Genomic DNA, 17,061 nt, shown 5'->3' with positions numbered 1-17,061 from the left:
ATCTGCTTTATAATCCGAAAATAGTAACAATGAAACTACTGGATAAACATCCAGATCGAACAAAGGGATATGTCCAAAGGTCTGCTAATAAATAGGCGTACCAAAGGATTTATCATTTATTGAGGCCTTTGTGAGTTGAAAATTCTGATACTAGGTTAAGTTAGGTTGTAGCCGCTGTCCACTGTGAGATACATTGTGGCTCAAAGTTCATTGTAATGCCGCATGGGGAACACATCCTAATGAACTTTTCAAAATTTTGGAATATCCTTGATTTCTATTGCTGATATCTTCTTGCTCATTCGAAATTGTCTACCTAATGGCGGGCCAGTGGCACGAAAGGGCAAGATCGTTTCTTCCTATTCTTCATTTAGACAACTTCTGCAAAAGTCATGTGTCTGCTCGAATAGCTTCTAAGCATATCTGCCTACAGTTTTTTTCCGAAAATAAGCCACTGTCTTACTTTCTTTTTTGGTCAAAAATACCCGATAGGAGTTATTTTCGGGGGAGGGCAAAAATTATTAATATTAATTATTTAATATTTATTTTACACAGAATGCAGAAATTTAAATTTATTCAATTACAGCCATGTCATTTTCTTCTGGAACATCGTCATAAATAAAATTCTGAATTATATTCTGATTTTCTTCCAAATCGATTTCCTGTTGAAGCATTGGTCCGAATCTCTCATGTCATGCGATATAGCTATCGTTAAATGAATACTTCTTGTCTAAGTAGCCTGTTCGTAGTGCATTGGAAACATCACTATCAGTTATTTTTTCCCATGAATTTTTTACCCAATTGACAACTTCTTGTAAACCTGGTTTTACAAAATTACCTCGATGATTTCTCACCATTCTGTTTTCAATATATTCATTGATTTCTATCCACAAATGATCCTTGAATGGCTCTTTTATTGTAATGTCAAGTGTCTGGAGGTAACCAGTAATTCCTGCCGGAATCATTCTTTGATCAATCTTCTTCTCAGCAAGTAAGTTTTTCATGTCTTTAGCGCGGTGAATAACGAACTAGTAAACCTCCATTCTGATCCCTCAGCAGCGGTGGCAACATAAAATCTACGCACTTTCTTATAACTGCTTGGGTGCACCAAGCTCTTTCACTTTCAATGACATAAATTCTTGAAGCACGTTGAATCTGGTCTTTTTTACCTTTAGTGATTAAAAATGGCGCTACTTTCTTGCCATCTTGCCGGGTCGTTTCGGTAACGTAGAACCGACTGTCGTGGAAACGAATATTTGTTCGTATTTTCCTTTGCTAATTTTCTTCTCTATGCTGATGATCTAAAAGTGTATGCTGAAATAGAAATTCTAGTGATTCAGCCGTCTTACAGTCCGAGTTGAATAATTTATTTTCCTGGTGCCATATGAATCGTCTATTTCTTAATACTGAAAAATGTCATAAAATCACATTTTCTAAACACCCTTAATACCTCTTACCATATTAATTATACATATATTATCTTGCTTCGTCCGATGTGATAGAAGATTTAGGGGTTTTCTTTGATACAAAGCGTAATTTTATCGCCCATTTAAATTATGCCGTTTCCAATTCACTTGCTATGCTCGCTTTTGTTCGAAATCACTCAGAGCACTTCACTGACCCATATACTCTTAAGATATTATACTCTGCGTTTGTTGGGTCCAAATTAGATTACGCTGCTTTTATTTAGAGACCTTATCTGCAGTCCATATAAATCGAGTGGAGAGGGTTCAAAAAATTTGTGTGCGTTTCGCACTACATTCACTAAATTTCTCAGACCCGAAACCATCATACGAATCCCGCTGTCGTTTGATTAGTCTCTTTCCATTAGGTGACAAAGGTACTTTTCAGGCAGTATAATTTACCTTTGATCTCATTAATGGCAAAATTGACTGCGCGGTCCTTCTAAAAAGAATACAGTTTAATGTTCCATGCAGAAATTTTCGCCATTGCACTCTTTAATATTAAATATTGCAAGTTTGTATTTGTTCTGAACTTATATCTTAAATGCCTGTTCTCAATTTTGTTGGACATTAATGAATAAATAAATAAAACTGCAGTGTATTATAGTGTATACTTACAGTCACTGTATTATTATTAGTTTAAAAATTATTTATATTATAATTTAAAAATAATATTAAAAAATAAAATTATTAGGTTATATTTTTTGGGAGCGTGTCATTATTCTGTATTACAAAATTCTGGGTGATAAAATTCTGTAAATTGCAAAAAAATTCTGCTTTTTAAAATTCTGTTTTTTTAAAATTCTGCTTTTTAAAATTCTGCATGTTTAATGCGAAAAATTCTGCTTTATTCAAGTTTTGTGATTTTCGTCATACAAGAAGTAACAAAATAAACATTTATTCCATAAATATGCATATGTATATGTTTAAGTGATAACAATATTTTAGTTTAGCCAATTACAATATTTTTTGGAATTCTTTTTAAATATGTAGTGTGACTTAATTCATTTCTTTTCTTAATAATTCTTCGCAGCTGTCGTTTTTTTAGAAGAGTTCTACGCAAAAATACGGTGGATTGCGTAGCCGGAGTTGGACTGATGAGGGTTATTTTTTTGAAGCGCGGCCGAAGGCCGCCCACGCGAAAAAAAGTTCTACGCAAAAATATTGTGTATTCTATCGAAACTGAAGAAAAAATTATTATTATTATTATTATTTTTTTTTTATTTAATATCTCGAATAATAATAAAAAATAATAATAATAAATTAAATAATTACATTACCTCTTTAACATTGTTAAAATTATATTTTAATACAGAATTTTGTAATACAGAATTTTGAAAGCAGAATTTTAGAAAGCAGAATTTTAAAAAAGCAGAATTTTAAAAAAGCAGAATTTTAAAAAGCAGAATTTTGTTTTTAGAATTTTGTACATACAGAATTTCGACACCAACCCATATTTTTTGTATATGTGAAAAATTTTACTAGCCGTAGGCTATCTATTGACAAATAGTATGGCTTCCTATGATACCTATATCTCAAGAAATGAAAGTCAACATTCGCTAAATTCAATTAGCTAATGGCAAAATAAGATAACCAAACATTGCATACCTAACATGAACGAAAAATCTAATATAAGCGCAATCATAGATTCTACTACTCAAAGTAAGTAAAGTTCTCTGCGTTCGTCTTTATTTTATATGATGTTTTTTTCTGTTAGATAAAAAATAATAAAACAAATTGAGTTTATTTTTTTTATGTTCTGTAAAGCGTAAAACTATTCCTACAGTTAAATTAATAAATGAAATAAAAAAATGTTATGGGTCTTTTTGGCCTCACCGCTGCTATATAATGTCTACACAACATAGTAATTTTTATTATTCAAATCAATTATCAATAAACGTGTTGGAAATGTTCAATGTTAAAAACCGATAAGCGCCTGCGCTACACAGAACAAAAATCGAATGCATCAGCGACATATAACCAACAACCGTCCAAGCAAACTAATTACATATTCGTGCCTTTTTAATCTGTTTTTTTTGTTACGTCTTACTGTCCACGTGTGGTCATATTTTCGTGTTTTCTTTCGCTATGTTGTTCTCTTGTTTGTGCTGACAACGGGTACGAAATCGGTTGGCTCTTTTGTGGCCATTCCAGTAACAGCCATCACCGTGAGATAACTGAATGCTACTGCATTGCAAATTATTACAAGGCGAACAAAGAACATGAAGGTGTTAATACCATTGCTGGCTATATTTGTTTTGGGAGTACAGCAGTCCTGCGCTTCAGGCGATGAGTGAGTTGACTTTTTTTAATTATTTTAATTTAAAGCTATGTAAGTACAAGAGCCAATCTGTTCGAACGCACTTCGAAAGGCAAACAGCCACATTCCGCTAATTAATTGCAAATGCCAATATTTTATTTTCAGCTTGATTTATGGTTATGAATGCCAAAGAAATATATGTGTCAAAGCTGAGTTGGACGCGCAGAACTTTGAGAAAGCAATTAGCTTGCCAGTATGCCGCCTGTTCTGTGGCAACGACGTCCCCGGCACAGTGTGGCCACGTCCAAGTGGGCCGGTTAAATTTGAGAGCTATATGTTGGCGGTCGACACACAAAATATTGAATTTCGATTCCCCACCTTGAGCAAGCAGGCACATCCTTGGGAAGCTATTAAAGATCGCTTTATGCAACTCCTCTACGCAGGGGTACCGAATAAAAACGTTCTCAAGAAAGGCGGTCGTCAACTAACTGTGTTAGTAGGATTGAAATCGGCTTTAGATGATGTGGTGCCTAAGCTAACTTTAGACACCGATGAGAGCTATACTCTGCATATTACTTCAGCGAATAGCAGCGGAGTAACTGCTATGATTTCCGCAAACGACTATTTTGGCGCCCGTCATGGCATGGAGACATTATCTCAGTTATTAGTATACGATGATATTAGACGCGAGATACAGATTTTGGCTCAGGCCGATATCAATGACAGCCCGGCCTTCAAATGGCGTGGTTTACTCTTAGATACGTCGCGCAATTACTTCAGTGTGAAATCAATTAAGCGAACCCTAGGTAATTTTCCTGACGTAATGTATAAATTCCATTTAATGTTGTTATTTACTTATAGATGCAATGGCCATGGTGAAACTGAATACTTTTCACTGGCATATAACTGATTCTCACAGCTTCCCATTCGAAGTGAAATCTCAACCTGAACTGTATAAATTAGGGGCTTATTCACAACGTAAGATTTACAGCCATGAGGATATTCTCGATATAGTGGAATATGGACGCGTGCGGGGTATTCGTGTAATGCCCGAGTTTGATGCCCCGGCTCATGTTGGGGAAGGTTGGCAACACAAGAATATGGTGACGTGTTTTAATGCGCAGCCATGGAAAAATTATTGCGTAGAGCCTCCTTGTGGTCAGCTGGATCCCACCGTTAAAGAATTGTATCCAGTATTGGAAAATATATATCGGGAAATGTTTGAGCTTTTCGATCCCGACGTTTTCCATATGGGCGGAGATGAAGTGTCAGTTAATTGTTGGAATAGTAGTAAAAGCATACAAAATTGGATGCTAGAAAAGGGGTGGGGCTTAAATGAGCCTGATTTTATCCGGCTTTGGAATCATTTTCAAAGTGAAGCTTTAAACCGTGTAGATACAGTAAGTCATAATCAACAGCCGTCCATTACGTTGTGGACCAGCAGACTCACTGAAGAGCCTTACATCGATGAATATTTAGATAAGGACCGCTATAACATACAAATATGGACAACAGGGGCTGATACAAAAATAAACAACATATTAAAACGTGGATTTCGAATTATAATATCAAACTACGATGCTTTATACTTTGATTGCGGTGGTCCTGGTTGGGTTAACGATGGCAGTAATTGGTGTTCACCTTATATTGGCTGGCAGAAGGTTTATGATAATGACTTGGATAGAATTGCTGGTGAGTACAAGTCTCAAGTAATGGGCGCTGAAGCAGCTATTTGGTCAGAGCAAATCGATGAGTTCACGCTAGATTCGCGTTTCTGGCCACGAGCTAGCGCATTAGCCGAACGTCTATGGTCGAACCCAAAGGAATCGTGGCGGCAAGCAGAAGCGCGAATGTTATATCATCGGCAACTTTTGACGGAACGCGGAATTGGGGCGGAATCGATGCAGCCAGAATGGTGTTTACAAAACGAAAACCAGTGCCCGATCAATGCTTTCGACGAAAAATTTTGAAACTCCGTTCAATACTTATTTTCGTTGTGCTTGCTCTAGTAATTGCAATAGTAATCGTTCTTTTCCCTGTACTTATAACTGTATTATACCTTTTTAAAATGTTAAAAAAATCAAATTTGAAAAAGGATGACAGATTTAAAGACAAATGAAACGATATAAATATTTTTCCTAAATAAGATTAAACCTTTATTTGAGGACACAAAAATCACGGTTTGTATGCGGTATACACAGACGCATTTTATGAGATATATATATATATATGAAAGCAGTATAGATACATCAGTATACTGCAACTGTTGTTTATAACGAAAAAGTAAGCCTACTATTTAACTTAATGTAAAATGAATATGGTGAAACACTCCTTTTACGCATGGATAGTTTGTCCCATTTACTCATTCCAGTCCTCCTCGTTTCGTCCAAATTTGTAAACAAGGCTTCCAATAAGAATAAGAACATTCTGCATGAGAAGCGCTACACCTGGCCAATTATCTTTTTTGGCTGAAAAAGAAAAATAATAACTTCGAATACCGAAAGTTTTCATCTTATTTTAATGGGATAGGAAATCTTTACTTCAATTGAGTTCTGAAAGTTAATGGCAATAATTTGGCACAAAAATCCCGCAATACAACATTGCCAAGGCAAATTTTAAAAATGATACTCAAAGAGGGCTAGAGTAGGATTGTAGTTTACATAGAATTTAAAAATCTTTGTTTACAGTTTACTTACTATTATTGATAAAGTCATCTATCATAACCCACACTGCTGCAATTATCGAAGCGAATCCCATTACGAAACCAATGAGCAGCCAAATTTTTGCAATACGTGCCCCTGACTCCGATGTGTTCTCTTCGGAAATCTATTCAGCAAAATTAAAAAATTGTTGAGAAGTGTACTAGAGAAAAACGTCCAAAAATTTTACTTACATGAGAATTCTTCACAGTGTTCACCATGAAAAAACTAATTGTACCGAAAACCCCTATAAAAACATGGCCAGTAGTTATCTGATGGGAGTTATCTACTGCCATAGCATCGATCAGAACCCACCAACCAGCAAAAAACTGAAACAAACCGAACCAAACATATGTAAGTGGTTTTGTAAACAAAGCGAATATGATTTTCCATGGTCTATTTGCTCTCACCACAAATCCAGCTATTAAAGACGAATTTTTATTGCGGGCTGTCTCCGAGGTGAACCATTCGCGTACGTTTTCCAATAAAGTCATTTTTATTATTTGAAAGATATATTTTCTTCAATTTGTACCAAATTTACGTTTTTCGTCTAAATAAATTTGTTGACTAATTGCGACCAAGTGAAGGTACTGCAGTCAAAATTGAGCAGTGTTGCTATCTTCCAGACAATAAGGCTAATGCTACGTTCCCACGACACGTAATTCGCTCTCTCATTAGTAATTCACTTTTAAATTTCGTATTTGAAGTACAAAATTTTGAGAGCAAGTAATCCATTCTGAAATACCTGGCGAATTACAAACAAATCGTTGCCTGCCCTTATTTTTATCGGAAATCTATCAAACTTAGCGGCAAACCAAAACAAAATTAACAAACGTTGAATAATATCCAGAAAAAGTTCGATTCTAATAATGGAAGTCAAAACTGATATTGTCAATAAGGTATTATGCCGAAGTTTCGGAGCACTTCAAGAATTATGGAGGAGACTCGAAAGTCGGGGCTTGCTCATTAATCGCAAAACACTAGTTACTAGAAGACCTATTTTCTTCTTCACTGTCATATTCGATTTGACAATTGGGGCGATTGACTCTCCATTGCCAGTCAAGAAAATTAAGTTCAATATTCCTAAGGGAAGCTCACAAAATTGTGATATTTTCTGTTTGGGCATGGTTATATATACTATTAGAACTATCAATGCTTTAAAAGATCCGATTTCTAGAACTTTGAGGAAATTTAATTATCTTTCAAATCATATTGCCCTAGATTTTATTTAGCATTTCAAGTCCCACGACGTCAGTACAGAAGATAAACAGAAAATAAAAAAATAAACAAATAATGTGAGTCGATATAAGAAAAGGAGTATATGCATTTTTGATATTGTTTACTTTAGTTTCAAAATAGCTAAACGTAAACAAATTACTACCAAAATATACACAACCTGGTCGTTGTTCACCTGATATTTATTTATCTGTGCACACAGGTCCCCCGGAATAGTTGTACGAAAACTTGAATAGATGTAAGTCGATCTATTTCAATATGTTCAATATTTTCAGGGCATATTTTTCGTCAATATTTTCATATTGGTGGCGAGGAGATTTTTTTTCGCGAAGAAAAAACTCGACAAAATGTTGTTCAAAAGATTATTGGAAGTCTCTCCACTCCATTTATAGCTATCGATTAGTAACCGGAAAACTCCACGAGTTTACAAACACAAGAAGATTTTCCACTTTCTATACGCATAGCAATTCATTTAAATTTAAAACAAAATGAACATTTACAAATTTACTTTTCAAAAAGTAGTTTACATATTATATACATTTTTTTATCACATATTTGGCATACCTTACACCAATGTTGTTGTGATTGTTATTGTTGTAGCAGCATAAACATTCCCCATAAATGTACGGAGAAATGCTTCTTATCCTTACACCAATCCTATCTTTTGCTGAAAATTTTAAATGTTTACATGCGTTTTCTATGGTGTATGTGTGCCGAAAGTTTGCAAAGTGTGCTCGTAGAATAGCGCCTTACGGATTGAGTACTCGGCCGATGATTGGCAAAATTTTTAGTTTACTTTAGTTTAGTTGATCGGAATCAAGCTGCATATCCAACTAATTAGTCGGCTGCGATTAAGTTGGTGTGTTGTGAGACCTTCATATTTCTTCGTGTTATTCAAGAGAAGCAAATTAAACAGTCGGTCGATAAAGCATACAGTGTGCGAAGCACTAATAGTAATTTTCCGATAAATCAATAGCAGAACTAACAAAAGATCGACATAAAACAAAATAATAACACGTGCGTTTACGAATGCAACTGCTTTCATTTTTACTTAAGTTCTTATATCTACTCAATTTAAATAATGGCATCGTCTGAAAGTGAACAATCTGATAGTCAACTTGAATCGCATGAGGAGGAGGAGCCGGATTTAGATGCTAGTGACACCGATTCTGATGAAGATGATGAGAATTTGGATAATGAACTGGCCATGTCAAAATCACTCGAGGACAAAGTTGCTGACCAGCTGACTAAAAAGTATTCAGAACGACAGGGGAAACAATTGTATATCCGCTTCCCACATAAACTACCAGAGGATGATGCCGAGTTTCAGAAAGAGGCCAAGTCCCTGTCTCCTTTAATTGTGAGAGCACATAAACCTCGACAAAAACACGCACGTTTTTGTCTTGTTGACTTTAATTCACGTGAAGATCGTGATACCGCCTTTAAAGCCATAAAATTATTAGCAAAAGGTGAGAAAAGAATAGTTGTGTCGATTCCACGTACGGAGAGCTCTGACTTTCTTGAGGAACTTGTTCAGCGCAAAGTGAATTCTTTGGAAAAGAAAAAAGCAAAGGCGCGATTGAGGCGTGCGAGCAAATTAGCATTGCGTGCTAAGAATTTCACATCATCGATTGTTATAACAAATCTACCCCAAAGTGCCTCTGTATCGGAAGTGCGTAGATTATTCCCAACGGCTGTAGATGTACAAATAAAGCCCGGCAAAGGTAGATTAACCGCTTCAAGTATAGCGGCAATAACCTTGCCCACTACAATGGAAGCTCGCGCTGCAGTCAAAAAGAAACATTCACTGGGTGGAACTGCGTTAAAAGTATCTTTCAATACCCAGCAACTTAAAGGCGGAAAAAAATTTAAGAAAACTAGCAAACAGAAGAAATCATTGAATGGGGGGCCAGCAACAAAAACAAAAAACAAAAGAGAACTATGAAAGGTGATAAAAAAAACTAAATCGTAAAATAAGCCTGTTAGTTTATATTGTTGAGTTATAAATTTCTCAACAAATTTTATATTTAATATATGTACATATTACATAAGTTGATCACTAAAGGTGAAAATAAGAAATGTAATAAATAGAAAAACATTGATATGCATCATTTCATTAGTAATTCTGCTGCTGCGGTGTTTCAATCATTGCAGGTTGGTTCAATAGGATTAACTACTTTTTGGATTGAACGTACAATTTCCCACTGATGGTGAAGAGCCAGTAATCTTGTTATCATCTTCATCTTTTGTAGTTTCTCTTTAATGAACACTGAGTTAGTGTTTATCAAAATCAGTTTTTTCAGGTTACCCACTTGCAAGGTTTTCTGCTACAGTTTTTATTGCTACCTAAGTATAAGGTTTTTATGAATATTTTTTGAAAATTTATATTACATGGTTATGCTTTAGGGCATGCCGTTACTACTTTGAAAAGTATAGTACTTTGGTAATGTAAATGTATGTGAACCTGCAGTATTATGCATACCAATCAAAATCTTTCCTATAACTAAACATTACCTTTTATCTTTGTATTGTTTTACCTGATTACCTTTTTAAATTAAAGGCAAATGAGGCCGTGTCATTTTAACCGCAAATTTTACGCATTTCTTACAATTATAATTTTTGTTATTAAATAGGATTCAAAATGGTCCTTTCAACCTTTGTGTTGTGTTTGTGAAACCTTATGGAAATGATTTAACTAAGTGTTTCGTCCCAATTTTAATATAATCCAACTTTAACACAGAAAAAATTAAACATCCATTTCTGAATATATAGCAAGAAAATCAAAGCAATTGCATGTTATATTTGGAGATTTATTCAAACCATAAAGTAAACTATACGCGAATAAGAAATAAATACATTCAAACGGGTGTTTGTCGCACCTATGAACAAAGTATTAGTTGACTTGCATACATCTAAGCAGGTGGTAGTAAATTAATGCATTATATTACATCCATATGTGTATTCAATATGACATGCATGTATGCTTTTCTTCTAAATATTTATAAGATTTTATTTAATTCAAACAAATATCTACACTTCTCACTCAAATTACCAAAAATTATGTGTTTTGTGATAAGCAAAACACTGCCAATACATTATTTTATTTCATTTTAGGAAACTGTATTTATGAATGTGACAAAATATATATCTTTCAAGAGCGATTCCATGTCAAACGACCCAGATGTATTCCCAGCCAGGGACTGTCACTCCAGCAGCATTTCCAAAATATGTGTGAGGAATGTTTATACTGCTACAAGAACAACAACACTATTTTTCGTATTTGAATATAAATCGAAAATTATGGCGATCCCCTTATAAAACTGATGTACTGAGTATAGTCTCAGCTATAAATAAATAACAAAACCAAAAAATCAGTAGCAATGTTTCACAAAAACGCCACAAACAAACTTTAAAACAAAAAAACATAATTTCGTTCCCAAAAAAAAATTATTTCTAAATATTTTATCTTAAAAATTATACAAATGTTAAAAAGGACCGAAGATATTTAACTTTATATTATTATATACCAAAATATGCAACATTGAGAAAATTTCAAAATTTTTTCCGTTTATTTCAAATACTCAGCCTACAAATAAACTTTTAGAAGAATTGAAGACAAAGTCCAAAATACTTGCGTCTCTTGACATGGAATCGCTAATAAGTCCGGTACCCACTAAGAAACCGAATTGCATATTTATCGCTCTCATGGTTACGTTAGTTTAAAGAATTGTAGACATTTTTTATGAAGCGTTTTCGATAGCGCTAACATTCAGATTTTATCAGACATCATTCTAATGAAGCAGTCTCAAATATGTTATAATTATTTAAACTTTTTTTGTTTTTTGTATTTCTTAGTCAAAAGTCTTTAATAATGCACCGTAAATATAGTATAAATAATTATATTCAATTAACACGTAAAAACAAGCAGTTAATCGGCTAATCTTCAGCATATAGCAATTTTTTTCCTCTCAACCTTCAATATACTATCTTTAGGGCATTAGCAGAGAAAACACGAGAATCTATTTGTTTGTTCTAAAGTATCGTCTAACTACGCGTTTGTAGTTTGGTTTTACATAGAGTGCAGAAAAAGGTATTAATTACTGCTATTGCATATATATACATACACAGCTTGTTATTAGGAAAGGAAAGAAATTGCAATACATTATATAGGTATTCATAGTTTACTTTAATTGCATCTGAATATTATCAGTTTTTAATAATTATGTTTGCAGCAACCGTTGTCGAATGGATGGTGACGAAGGTGGAGCTGCGCCGGCGGACTCTGCCGATGGAGGGGGTGGGGGTGGTGATCGTAACGGAAACGAGGGCTGTACGAAACGGACACGTTCTACGTCTATGTTTGAGTTGGACGGCGCTGTGTCGGCTGCTGCATTGAATGCCGACGTAAACGCAGTGGCGGCTCAAAGGGTGTGGTAGTTGCGCTCATTGCGTGCCTTGTAGAATTTGTAGGCGACCAAACTAATGGCCAAAATGCCCAGAGTCAATACAATGCCCCCAATGAAGGAAGGAAAATCAAAGTGATTACATGGTGGCCGGGGGGTTGGCGGTGCAGCCGTTGTGGTGGTAGTTGTAGTTGTGCTGTTGTCCGGGACAGGGGTTGTTGTGGTGGAGCTAGTGCTGCTGGTTGTTGGAGTAGTAGTATTCGATGCCGGGGTGGTAGTGGTAATGTTAGGTAGAATTGTAGTGGTAATGTTAGGAAGAATTGTAGTAGTAGGTAAAGTTGTAGTTGTATTGGTAGGTGGTTCGGTTGTTGTTGTAGAAGTAGATGTTATATTTTGATCAGGTGCTGGTGTTGCGTGCGTCGTAATATTTTGATTTGGGGTCGCTGAAGTTTTTATGTTTGCCGGTACCTCTGTTGTAGTTGCTTCGCTCAAAGTTGTTGCGCTCTCTGTACCGCTGTTGGTCGGGACAACATTTTTCGATACAATCTCTTTAATCTCTTCCGTTGATTTATTGGCAACATTTGCTGAAAATGTTTTAAAATGATAAATAAATATATTTGTATACATACCCATATGAATTAATATAAAAAATAATATTTAAGCTGTTACAATACTTTAATGCAAACATTTATTTAGTGGCAGCAGCACACTCCTCAACTCTAAAACACTAATCAAACTTTTTAATGACTTCACAATTTCTGCAAGAATGTGGCAGCCCTTAAAATATAGGTAAACCCTGCTTAAGATTGTGTTGTTTTGAGGCGTAGCCAATGATCAATCAATAGTATTGCTTCTACAACAACAACATCAATAATAGTTCTGATTATTTCATATATGCCGATGATCTGACAAGGTTACGTAAAATCAATTCGAGTGTTTGTTTCTTGTTTATTACAGAAGATTTTATTCTCGAAGTATAGAGCCAGAAAATGTTTCCAGGTGACCTTTGCTAAACCATCTAAAATTTTTCAAACTGTCATATTTTATATGAAGAGCTCTCCTCCGTAAATGATTTGGCATGCGAAAGACCTCAAAATTCTTTATCTCCCTTGTCCGTTCAAAGTTAAAGCAGAGTGGTATCCATTTTATAATTGCCAAGAACTTTATATAGAACGCGTCTAGCGCAAATTTATGCGGTTTGTCCTCCAGCCGCTTCGTTTTCAGGACCTATTTCATCCTATACAGCTCTTTATAAACTTTTAGATTTAAATTCCCTCGAATGTAAACAATGTATTCATTGGATGCCCCGGAACTACTTGAGCATATCGATTTCAATGTACCTGACACAATCTAACGCTTCTTTTCACTGTTTTATAATACTTCTAAAACTAATTATTGAGGTCAATCTTCGATACGACGAGCGGCTCTTACTGAATTTAATAGATCCTCAAAAATGTTAAATATTGATTTTTCTTTCAAGAGGCAGTCATTTAAGAGTTTAATTGAATATGTGTATTCCTATTGTTATTTTTTCTTTTCCCCTTATTAACTTTATTCTAGACCCAATATAATCTCTGTATGTAATCATGCACTCAATAAACACAAATGATTTGAACTGAATGTTCAAATTGGTGCACTCATTGACGCACAACAAGCGAAGAAAAAAAAGAGATAAAATACCAACCCTTCAGTTTCTACATTATTAAATTAAATTATTCAACCAGCTCTGAATAATCAACCGTAAATCCCGAAGCTTCCTTTCTTCTCTCTTTACAAGTATAAGCTTTTTCTCCAATGGGTCTTCATAAGTACGTATCATTCCTAAATTTTTTTCCTGCGTAAACACATACCTGAGACTTTTGTTTGTTTTTCATTGATATCTGTGATATATGTAGCATAAGACCTATTTTATTGACTCTGTTCTATATTAATTATATTACTTGTACTACTGAGTAATATTATTAGCACACGATCGTGTTTAAAATTTTTTTGAATATTCAGTTTCATAAATATATATTATAAAAATGCATACTATGTATAAAAATCTATGCATGACGTACCTTGACAACAACCCGACGAAAAAAGCCCTGCCAAAAGGTAGCACAAAAGGAATCCTCGCAGCGATGATTTCATGTTTGATCTGAACTGATTTTATTTACTACTGCTTTGTTTGTTGTTCACTTAACTGTATGTTTGTTTCGGCTTAGGTTACTCCAAATAATCTACTCAAGATCAGGCAGAATGCACAATTCACGTCAATTTTTTAGTATGTGGAGGTACCTACGTCAATTTTGCAATGAAATTTGCTGCAACGACACAACAAAAGAAAGGCGATTAAATATGCTTACATCAAAGGCGGGGGAATCCAAGCAACAGAGAACTTTACCACCCTCACATTTTATATTTTCATACCAAGAGGGTGTTTGAAGCTACTTTTATCAGCAATAATAAATTTCATTTCATTTTATTTACTTATTTACTGACCACTTTAATTCTCCCAACCACAAATATGTGTTCCGAAAAATAACCAAAACTTTATCTACTTTTCTAAAAAGATTAGCTGACTGGCCGATTCATGGAACTTGAGCGCAGGGATGCACTAAAACAGAAAACAGATTTTAATAGAGTTACCGAGCGACATAAATATTTTTAGAGTCCCAAGCATACAAATACAAATGTGTGTTAGTTACAAGGGTGATAGAATACAAGATTGCGTCATCCGAATTCGCCTTGCCGTCAGAGCCCAAGAATGATAGAGAAACAGTTTACGCCTTCCGAATTCGCCGTGTCGTAAGAGCCCATGAATAAACAAGCAAAAGGAAGGGGAATTACTGGTTTACTCGGAAGAGTAGTCGAAATTATACACACACATACTTTCCTGCCATGGCGTCTTACGCATAAAATCGCTAACAAAATGCTATTGGCGGCACTTCGCTGCCATTCACTGAATTTTCACAAACATGTAATTTTTCCTACTTTTCTTGATTTTGTTCGAAAAAAACTGTTTTTTAATGGAGTACTCAATTCGCCTTGGCTTGGCTGTTTTTATTTTTCTCCTCATTTTCCTAATGCTCACGTGCATCAATTGATTTATAACAATTTTATTATATACATTCAAGTAAGAACTAAAAATGCGGATATGTAAGGAGAAAGAAAAAAATATTAATCAATTAATGAAAAGTGCTGCAGAGCAAATTACTTTAATTGAAGGTAAGTAAATTTGTATGTCTCAATTAATCGCATAAAATTCACCTAACAGTATATAATTTCTATTCAATCCCCCAGAATTTTGAACATAAAAATTATTTATTGGCTTTTCTTGTCTTTTACATTTTTAAATTTTAAACTAAAATTTCGCGTCTAACCATTAAAGGTCAATTGTCAAACAGGTGACTGTTATTTTACCATCTACCGGCAAGTGGCGAAATGAAGCAACTGGTATAAATGAACATACATATATTGGCAGCGGGGGAATAGAGCTGCCTTAATTTACATGTGTTTGTATGACAATGAGTAATACCAGTCTAATGAGCTATAGCAGCGAGTCCTACTGGATAACTTTGATGTTGCTTTCGCATGCAAATTTTTCGTCAAGTTAATCGAGAGAGATAGCAAGCGGGAAAGTGGCGAAAAGAAAAGGCTTAAAGCAAAGTAGAAAACAAATGATTAATTCGTATTGATTCATTCTGGGCTGACAGCCACATTGACGCGGCGAAAGAAAAAAAAACAAATCAGCTGATTTGCCGATACCATTCACCTAACATTTCTGGTTTAACAGAGTAATCTCTATAAGGTGTAGAAGGGATTAGGTACAAAAACAAAATGTACGTAAAACTGTCAAGTGACGAAGCAACGAGCTCAGTGTAAAGGCCCCTATTTGATAGTTTCCCTTCTTCTTAGGAATCGTGGTATGGTGATACCATTTCGTTAAAAAAAAGCTGCCTTTTTGATGTTGGAAAAACAAAATAAAGGGGAGTCAAACCATGATTCAAAAAATAAAGTAATTTCAGATGATATGGTTCAGGAACAGCCTTTATAACTCCCAATTATTGCAGAAATAATAGTTTTGTAATTATTTGCCTTCGAAGCGCAACTTCATTATAGTTTGGCACATTATAATATATATTTTTCTAAACTTCAATTAAATTCACAAAATATACACTCACATGTGTGTTTTACTTATTTTTATACTTGTATTCGAAATATGTTAAAATATTTAATTAAATTTAACCGCTTCCAATTCTTAAAATAAAAAGACCACCACGTTTTTATATTTCATCAATTTTTTATGCCAATTCTTTTCTTCTTTTACGACCCGTCACCGCAGAAAATCATATACAAATTGAACGCGTCTTAACCGACAAAATCAAATTCAAGACAAAGAAATAAGAACATAAGTCCCGCTATAATTCATATATATGTATACATAAAGAGTCTTAGAAATTAGGTATTTATGTTAAAAAATCAAAGCCTACTATGTATTAATACAAGCTATCTCGTTTTAACCAAAGCAATTAGTCTTGTTCATTTTGCATGTCACTGCAACAAACACACACATACATATGTGTACATATCACATGCATTTATATTAATATACATATAAGCGTAAGGAAACTTACATTAGGTTGTGCCATCACAATAAAGCGATGTTTGTTACGGTGACTTCAACAAATATTTCAATGAAAATTAAGTGCAAATGCACTTACCAATATCATTGGAATTGATAACAATATAGCGTTGCCGGATGTTTGCAAATTAAATGAAAAATATGAACAAAAATGAAGTATTTAAGTTCCGTGTTGTTGATGGGGATGGGGGATGAAGGCACAATATCATACTACACACACGCATATGACGTTTTAATTTTTGGTTTAATGGTTTTAACGCTGAAAGGAGTGCTATCCAAAAATACTGTGGATGGCGTAGCCGGGGTTGGACTGACCCACGCGGAAAAATGTATATACGAAAATTCTACAAATTTACAAAAACACTTCTAGTCGCCG

The 17,061-nt window shown here is 34.6% G+C and overlaps 4 protein-coding genes across 4 annotated transcripts; 2 read left to right on the top strand and 2 right to left on the bottom strand.

Annotated features, from left to right (window-relative positions):
* The first annotated feature begins 3,362 nt into the window (after positions 1 to 3,362).
* Positions 3,363 to 5,866, top strand: LOC128860450 (chitooligosaccharidolytic beta-N-acetylglucosaminidase). The gene is made up of 3 exons (XM_054097987.1): positions 3,363 to 3,753; positions 3,886 to 4,526; positions 4,582 to 5,866. Exons 1-3 carry the CDS (start codon positions 3,683 to 3,685, stop codon positions 5,688 to 5,690), a joined length of 1,821 nt encoding a protein of 606 aa, XP_053953962.1. The 5' UTR covers positions 3,363 to 3,682; the 3' UTR covers positions 5,691 to 5,866.
* On the bottom strand, positions 5,851 to 7,032 carry LOC128860451 (transmembrane protein 50B). The gene is made up of 4 exons (XM_054097988.1): positions 6,830 to 7,032; positions 6,614 to 6,748; positions 6,417 to 6,546; positions 5,851 to 6,188 (listed from the first exon to the last, which is right to left on the bottom strand). The coding sequence occupies exons 1-4, from the start codon at positions 6,911 to 6,913 to the stop codon at positions 6,079 to 6,081; spliced, it is 459 nt and encodes a 152-aa protein (XP_053953963.1). The 5' UTR covers positions 6,914 to 7,032; the 3' UTR covers positions 5,851 to 6,078.
* Positions 7,033 to 8,596: 1,564 nt separating this feature from the next.
* LOC128859964 (uncharacterized) lies at positions 8,597 to 9,757 on the top strand. Its single transcript, XM_054097144.1, has one exon. It carries the CDS (start codon positions 8,737 to 8,739, stop codon positions 9,598 to 9,600), a length of 864 nt encoding a protein of 287 aa, XP_053953119.1. The 5' UTR covers positions 8,597 to 8,736; the 3' UTR covers positions 9,601 to 9,757.
* Positions 9,758 to 10,444: 687 nt separating this feature from the next.
* On the bottom strand, positions 10,445 to 14,676 carry LOC128859965 (integumentary mucin C.1). The gene is made up of 3 exons (XM_054097145.1): positions 14,543 to 14,676; positions 14,119 to 14,364; positions 10,445 to 12,642 (listed from the first exon to the last, which is right to left on the bottom strand). The coding sequence occupies exons 2-3, from the start codon at positions 14,189 to 14,191 to the stop codon at positions 12,077 to 12,079; spliced, it is 639 nt and encodes a 212-aa protein (XP_053953120.1). The 5' UTR covers positions 14,192 to 14,364; positions 14,543 to 14,676; the 3' UTR covers positions 10,445 to 12,076.
* Between the last annotated feature and the right edge of the window lie 2,385 nt (positions 14,677 to 17,061).

Source organism: Anastrepha ludens, chromosome 4 (assembly GCF_028408465.1).
Source record: "Anastrepha ludens isolate Willacy chromosome 4, idAnaLude1.1, whole genome shotgun sequence".
In the NCBI taxonomy this organism is placed as follows: domain Eukaryota; kingdom Metazoa; phylum Arthropoda; class Insecta; order Diptera; family Tephritidae; genus Anastrepha; species Anastrepha ludens.
The sequence above is the reverse complement of the archived record's forward strand: the minus strand, read 5'-3'. Positions and strand labels throughout refer to the sequence as shown.